Source organism: Propithecus coquereli, unplaced genomic scaffold (genome assembly GCF_000956105.1).
Source record: "Propithecus coquereli isolate 6110/MARCELLA unplaced genomic scaffold, Pcoq_1.0 Scaffold28, whole genome shotgun sequence".
Classification (NCBI taxonomy): Eukaryota; Metazoa; Chordata; class Mammalia; order Primates; family Indriidae; genus Propithecus; species Propithecus coquereli.
The window spans coordinates 12,512,635-12,520,509 of NW_012148396.1; the positions used below are offsets into that span (position 1 = coordinate 12,512,635).

General features: G+C 53.0%; 1 protein-coding gene across 3 annotated transcripts in view; it reads left to right on the plus strand.

Moving 5' to 3' along the window:
• The first annotated feature begins 172 nt into the window (after positions 1-172).
• HSF1 (heat shock transcription factor 1) overlaps positions 173-7,875 on the plus strand; it is a 37,314-nt gene continuing 29,611 nt past the window's right edge. Inside the window, exon 1 of one of the 3 annotated variants that reach the window (XM_012648075.1) lies at positions 173-486. In XM_012648075.1, coding sequence (XP_012503529.1) covers positions 370-486 — 117 coding nt within the window. In that variant the 5' untranslated portion in view covers positions 173-369. The remainder of the gene's footprint in view (positions 487-7,875) is intronic. The other 2 variants (XM_012648077.1, XM_012648076.1) reach the window with 2 other exon arrangements.

Here is a 7,875-nt window from a genome sequence, read left to right on the forward strand (position 1 = left end):
CCATGCCTGCCGCACGCCGGCTCGGACCCCGACAGCCGCTTCCGGCAGCGCCGCGGCGCGTGCGCCGGCAGGCCCCGCCCATCCTAGCCTCGATTGGTGGGATTCAAGGGCGGGGCCAGCACGCGCAGGCGCGCCGTGTAGCCGGGCCGGGGGCGGGGCCTGCGGGCGCGCACCAGTGGGGACGCGAACGGGCGGCGGCACAGACGGGAGCGCGCCCGTCGCAAGATGGCGGCGGCCATGCTAGGCCTCTGGGCCGTGTGTGCGCAGCGGGCGCCGGTGCGGCCCGGGTGTCAGGCGCGGCTACGGCATTAGCCCGGCTCTCGGCACCTCTTTGCGGCCGCTACGTCCGCTCTCCCTGCCTCGCCCGAGATGGATTTGTCCGTGGGCCCCGGCGCGGCGGGGCCCAGCAACGTCCCGGCCTTCCTGACCAAGCTGTGGACTCTCGTGAGCGACCCGGACACCGACGCGCTCATCTGCTGGAGCCCGGTGAGCGGCTGTGCGCGGGTGCGCGGGAGCCGGGCCTGCGTGGGAGCCCCGAGGGTGTCGGGCCGGGACCGCGGGCAGCGGGCCCCACCCTGCTGCCCGCGGGGGAGGGGGCCTGTCGGGAGGGAGCCCTGGATGGGCCGGGGCTGGACCCACCTCGAATCCTCCGCGCTGGGAGCCAGAGGCAGTTTTTCGGGATGATCCTGCCCTGTCTCCCGCTCCTAAAAGCACTGCAGGTCCCAAGTCTGCCCCAGAGCTAGAACCCTAATTTGGAAAAGCAGTTCGGAGACCTTGCCGAAGTGAAGTTTCCCTGGGATGAGGAGAATGGAGCTTCTCATTCCTTGGTCTTTTGCTAACTGTTGGACAGTTGCGGAGGTATATCTGTTCTTAGAATGAGCGCCCAGTTTCTCCAGAAAACGGTGTGCCCAAGTGTCCATCTGTATTCTCTCAAATGGCCGGTACCGGGGTGGTGGGTCGGCAGCTATTGGGAGAGAAATCAGGACTTGGCACATGAATCGGAGGGCGTTGCTTTAGTGGAAAAGAAGTGAAAACAGAAAGTAAAACGTCACAAAGTTCAAGTCGATCTCAAACCCATTCCCAGATACTGGAGCTGGGTTTCCCAAGAGCAGTTTTGTTTTTCATTCCTTGCGGGGCGTCTTTATTCGTGTGCCTGTCTTCTGTTGCCTGGCAGCGGGCTTGTTTACATGGTCTGACCCTGCAAGACCAGACAGCTCTGGTTTGCAGAAGTAAATCAGTGATTGTGTCTGGAGTTGGAGATCAGAGTCTGCTGTTCACATCCTGGCTGTGACGTCGTGTCCGGTAAAGGCCAGAGCCATAGCCAGGGCTGGTAAATGATGGCCTGAAGAAAGGCCACACTGATCATTGGGAGCTCTTGGAGGGACTGGAAGAAACTGGGTGCCACCAAACGTGCTCGACCTCCTCCTGCAAGCCACTACACCAGCGTTTCTCAGACTCAGCTGAGTATCTCCCTTTTGTACACCAGTCTCTTAAGCCATTAGGAATGAAGAAAAAGTCTGTACTGAAACTAGCCCCAAGCTGGAAGCCAGGTTCTCTGCCTCTGGTTTGTTTACTGAAGCTCTGCTTTGCTTAAAGAGTATTTGGGAGTGAGGAGAAGGCTAGAAATCTTCACTCTTCTTAGAAACACTTTGTATTTGTCCTGCCGACACCTCCTCTGTATGGGCTTTCCCTGTTCCCAAGTCCCCAAAAGGGGCAGCGTGCATTCCTGCAGGCTATCTTCATTCCACTATCTCTTCATTCTAGACTTTGAACTTTCCTGACCAAAGGAAAAGACCCCACATTTTTGTCTTCTTTTGTCCTTCCTCCTCTTTCTTGTTCCCCTTAACTCTCAGGAAACACTCTTGCCCAGATGGGGGAGGGCCATCAGGGATTGTCTGGGATGTTGAGTTTAATCCTGCCCTATAATCTGCTTGCTGTTTCTGCTTAAAGAATGCGAAGCGTGTTGGTGAATGTCGATGTACTCTCTCCCAGGGCCCACAGCGTGTTCTGGGTAGGGCTTTGGAGTGGGAAAGGTGGATCTGATCAGGCGTGGGACCAGCCTCTGTCCACAGCAGCTGCACCATTTGTGAGCCCTGTTGTGTCCTCCCTGGGGAGGGATGGGGAGCTGACTGGAAGGGTGTCTGGTTCCACCTGGTTGATATAAAGCCTCCACAGTTAGTGCAGGATACAGCTGTGGGAGCTGAAATGATACAGAGACAGAAACCAAGCACTGGCTCACAAATGGAAGGAAACCCTTTCCAGGCTGGGCAGGGGACTGCAGAGCTTTCTTGGGCTGCCTGGCCTGGAGAAAGGAGATGATGCTCCCACCCCACAGCCTCGAGGGCACTCACGCAAGCCCTGAGGCCTCTGTGTCAGCAAAGTCCCAACACAGGATCCTCTTGCAGATTGGGAAGGCTCTGGCATTTCTGCCTCAGGAACCTCCTCCTTTGTGCTAGAAGTCTTCTCACCATTCAGCCAAGAAAAACCCTCCTCATCTGACAGAAGGAGATGAGGAAGAATCTGAGGCACAGCAACTAACTCAGAGCTGAACAACTGGGGGAAGACTGTCCAGCCCCAGAAACTCTGGCCAGTGCCTTTACTGAGCCTGGCCTGGTGTGTGCTGGGGCTGGACAACCACTACATATTCCTCCTTGGCCCGAGGTCTGGATTCCCACCCCATGACTGGGGCTCAGAACAGCAGGTCCCTACCCCAGAGTCTGTGTGGTAGGATCTGTGGCAGCTGCTCCATCCTTGTGGTGGTGTTTGTTTTCCCCTAAACCCTCATTCAGTTAAAGATGGATTAGGTGTGTACCTCACCCAAACAGGCAAGGGCCTTTAGAGATCCACGTGCTCCCAGACAAGTCCTGGAGAGCAGTGCAGCTCCATCTGCCCTGGAGAGGAAATTTGGTGACCATGAGGTTAGGATCCAAGTAGGATCCACGCAAGAGTGTGGGCATGGATGTGGGTGGTTCTCTGTTGGCAGGCTTCTCGAGGCCTTGTCCCAAAGGTGCAGCAGGATCCAATACTCAGAGACAAAGAGGGAGACTGAAAACCTAGATAAACAGGTAGCTCCATAAATAGAGCATGAGACCTGGGCCCTCCCATGCCACGCCCCATACCATCTCTCAGCCTTAGCTTCCTCCTCTTTGTTCAGTGGCAACTCCGTCTACCAGCCGAGGCTCTTGCCAGGCCTGCAGGACCGTAGGCCAACTCTGGAGAGTGGCAGCCTCTCCAGAGAGCTTCACAACACAAAGAAATGCCCAACATAAGTGGGAATGAAGGCCGAGAACACTAGGTGCACTGTGATCCCAATTTTCTATGAAATATAATCTTGTTCAGTATTTTTTTAAGAAGATTGAAAGGAAGTATGAAAAGTAATCCTGGCTGTCCTTGGATGTTGAGATTACAGATAATTTTTATATTTTTTTCTAATTTTTAAAAAGTGAACATATATTTCATAAACAAGAGTAGTAGGAGATGTTTTCAAACTTGATAGATCTTCTCAAAAGAGGCTGTCCCAGCCCCACTTACCCTTTGCCTCACAGGGCCAACTGTGCCTGCCATGGGCAGCTTGGCGGTGGGCTCTGGGCTGCAGGACTGGCTATGCTGTCCCAGCCCCGGGAGCCACCCAGCTGGCTGGGGAGCCTGAGAACAGGCATAGGGCCACGTGACTGGTGCCAGACAAATGCTGAGGCAAGTGTTGGGTGTGCAAGTGACAAGGAACCACGGTAGACCAGACCAAGGCCTAAGAATTAGGGCTGGGCTAGAGTGAGGCCAGAGAGTCGCCTAGGTGCAAAGGTTAAGGAGGCACTCCATTTTAAGGCCCACCCTGCAGCTGGACAGCCCTGAGAATGAGAGCCTCCTTAAATTTCAGCTCCTGGGCACCTCTCTGGCCTCACCCTGGTCCCAGCCTGATGGTGCAGTTCTCCTCTCTTTAGCAGCAGGAATGACTCTAGAAGGTTGTGTTGTGGCCCTGGGGGAATCCCTGAGGCTGAGGAAACCAGAGGTTACCAAGCCCTTGGGCCCATCCCAGGAGGGCCTGTTGAGTGCCTGAGGTCAGATGGCTACCCTGGAGAGGCTGGGTCTCTAGGTGGGAGGCAGAGGCAGTGCCTGCAGTAAGGTGGGGGCAGGGCGCACTCAGGTGTTTCTCGCGAGATCGCATAAGGAATTACAGAAGCAAAGTACCCAGTCATACCCAGACACAGAGCTCTGGCCACAGCTCTGTGACAGGCAGGGCACTCCTGCTCCCCTGGCTCTGAGAGCTGGGTAGGCTTGTTCTCAGACGGCCAGCAGGACCAGCAGGCCCTCTGGGCCTGCCCTTGAAGATCTGGCCTTCATCCTGAATCTCAGGAGGCTGCCGCAGCGGTGGGCTCAGAGCTGTGCTACAGAGGCTAGAGGCCCCAGTGCCTCCCCAAGCCCAGGGTGCTCAGGAATAACCGACAAATGGTGCCCAGCTGTCCTCACTCAGCACCTCTGTGCACAGCACGAGGTTAAGCCTTCTTGTTTTTTCGGTTCTGTCCACAACAGTTGAAGTAGATGGCATAACTTCCATTTTATAGATAAGAAAATTGATGCCCAAAAATACTGGGAAGCTTTACAAAGTAAAAGCTAGAAAATGGTAAAACCAAATCTGAAGTCCATGTTCTTTCCCCAGAGACATCCTGCTGTTGCTGCCGCCTGCCTTTGCCATGCACTATGGCAGGAAACTCCTGCCCTGTGCCCACGGGGCTGGACCTCAGCCCCACCACCTGCCATCCTAGTGAGACCCAGGCTGCCCTTGGAGTGGCCAGTACTGCTGGTTCATAGTCAGAATTGTGTTTTGTATTTTTACGGTGCCTCTCTCCCATCAGGAGTGAGGGGCCTGCAGGCCTGCCTTTCTGCTGCCTTTGCTCCAGCCCCATGTCCCGCGGTTTGGTTGGGGCTTTGCAGCCACACTTGGACTGACCCTGCAGGTTGTTCATAGTCAGAATTGTATTGTGGATTTTTACACGAGAGCCCCCTTTCCCCTTCTGTAGAGATATACAGATATAGACACACAGGTAGACAGACGGACGGACGAGACAGGCAGAGATCTATAGACAGACAGGCTCTACACTGTGGCCTCCTGTGTGTTTACCCTGTCCAGGGGGACGAGGGGCTGTGCAGTGAGCAGGGCAGGGGATGGAGGTCACAGAAAGTCTGGGCTGAGGTGGCCTCCTAGGAGGGGGGCAGATGCCCATAGCACCCTGTGCCCACCTGACTCCCCAGGGCCAGAGTGTGCCCCACAGCTCTTTATTGAGGGGCCAGGAGGGGGCATCTAGGCCTGGGAGTCCCTGGTTTCTGGAGGCGTCAGCCTGGTATAAGGTGAACCAGAGAGGGGTCAGCAGGCCCACAGCACCCACCCTGGAGGGGCAGTCAGCCCTTTTAGGTATCACAAAAACTAGGCTGGAGCGCTCACATTCAGGAGGTGCCAGAGCCTGCCCCATTGGCTGCAAGGTTTCCTCAAGGTCTGGCAGTAGGAGGAAACCAGCCTCGCAGGCTGTGAAAGGAGGGCAGGTCGGCTTCAAGTGTCTCCCAGTGCCTGGCAGCGCTGGCCTCTGACCCTGTGGACCTGTGGTAAGCAGAGTGGTGGGCCAGGAGGTTGGGGTGCCGGGTGGCCAGCAATCAGAGATGAGGAAGAATGCTCTGGTCATGGTGCTTTTGTTGCAGGAATGAAATAAAGCTAGCTTGAGAAGAAAAGTATAAGAAAGGTACAAATAATCTCTCTCCCAAACAAGGACAAAGCTAGGACCAGGGGAGGAGGACTAAAAAGTGAGCCATCTTTTTGGCAACTGCTCAGGGTACCTCACTCTCAGACTGGATTTCTCTGCTGCCCTGTTCTCTCTTGGCTGCTCCCAGATCCCCATATGCCAGTTACAGCCACACACTCTTGCTGCTCCTAAAGCCCAGCTCCTGGGCTCCAGAGCCCAGCTCTGGTCAGCTCTCCTGACCAGAGAGTGGTCAGGCAGCCACATCCAGGAGCCCAGAGCACATCACACAGACTCACCTCTGGATAGGCAGGGGCTGGAGCCAGGAGGGTTTGTGTCCTGGGCAGACACTGAAAAGCTGCAGGTGAGCCCCTTAGGGATACAGTGTTGTTGAGATGTGGACTGTCTCCCTATAAAAAATACTGACATGCAGAATTTTGTATGCATTTCAGGTTGTTCACAGTGCTGTAAAAAATAAGGCCATAGGCTCTGAATTTACAACAAGACTTGACATTTATTAACACCATTTAGTAAACACGTTTCAGGGCACAAGAGCATTGCTCACCAGCCAGTAGCCGTCCTTCCGTATTTCCAGTGACAGGTTTTCATTATGTCCAGGTATAAGCTATGACCTCCTCCAAGAATTGCCTGTGGTCAGCAGGGGAGGGGTCTTGACCCACTGAGGCAGGGAGCTAAAACACTGGGTTCTCTGACAGATTCACCAGCAGACCCTCTCAAACTCATGGTGACCCTTAAGGTAGGGCTCGTTTGACATGTTCAACTTGGACTTAACTCCAATGGCTTAAGAAACCATTAAACCATATTTAGACGTTAGAAAACCAGAAGGACTGAGGTGAACCACAAAATTGCCCAGGCTTTCTATGGGGAGGAAATTTCCTGACTCAAGTGCAGAAAGGGAGAATTTGGCGGAGCCCAGACTTTGGAGAAGTGGAGGCAGCTAGAATTTGCAGGGCATGGTACAAGAAAGGAGGGAGTTACGCCGAGAAAGAGCTCCAGCAGTCTGCCTACGAGCCCCCTTGAGTCTTGCGCTGAATGCTGAGTTGCTCGTGCAGACAGTGAAACCATGTAAAGCTGGGCTAAGAACAACTTCAAGAGAAAGAGTAACACTGAGGAGCTGTGAGGTCAGCAACGGAGCAGAGCACATAGGGCTGTGGATTACTGAGTTCTCACTGGCCAGAGTGGAGAAGTCACTTGGAATACAGAGCATTCAGCAGAGACCTTGGAAGAACCATAGCATGGACATGGTACTGCATAAGTCTCAGGGTAAAAGCTACTCTAAATGTGATGGAAACAAGCTTAAAAACAAGCCTGGAAATGATCTGGCTGACACACCAAAAATTTAACTGCCCACCAGAACAGAGTACAGCACTCTTGGAAGGAAATCAGCAAAATCCAGACACACAACATAAAATGCCTGTGTCAGGATACAATCAAACACTATTAGACAAGCCAATCAGCAGGAAAATCTGACTTGTCACAGGAGGGGGATAGTCCATAGTAATATATCCAGGTTTGATGAGATTAGCAAAAAAAAGAGCATTAAAACAGTTAAAAAATGTTCTGTGTACTCAAGGAAGTAAAGCAAAAACATAAAGACTGAGAAACGGAAGATATAAAAAAAAAAAAAAGTAAATTGAAAAAAATGTCACTGGAACTAATCACCCACGTAGAAGAATTCCAAGATGTTTACTTAGATACTTTCCCTTCAAGGAGGTGATACAGAACTCCCCACCCCGTGCATGTGGGCTACACGTAGTGACCTTCCAAAGAGCACACAGTATAGACTAGGGAGGGGTGACTTTACAGAGGAGATATCTGACAACACGACCTCAGCCAGGCAACCATGACCAACATCAGCAGCAATGAGTCCTGCTGATAGTGTGTACTCTTGCTATGATGAGATGAGAACAGCACTTTACCTCTTTGATCTTCTTCCCCCAAACATGTATAACTCCAGCTAATCATGACAAAAATATCAGACAAATGCAAATCAAGGGCATTCTACAAAATACCTGATCGTACTCCTCAAAACTATGAAGGTTGTCAAAAAGTAGGAAAGTCTGAAAGAGTGTTAGAGCCAAGTGGAACTTAAGGAAGCATGATACCTAAATGAAATGTGGTATCTTGG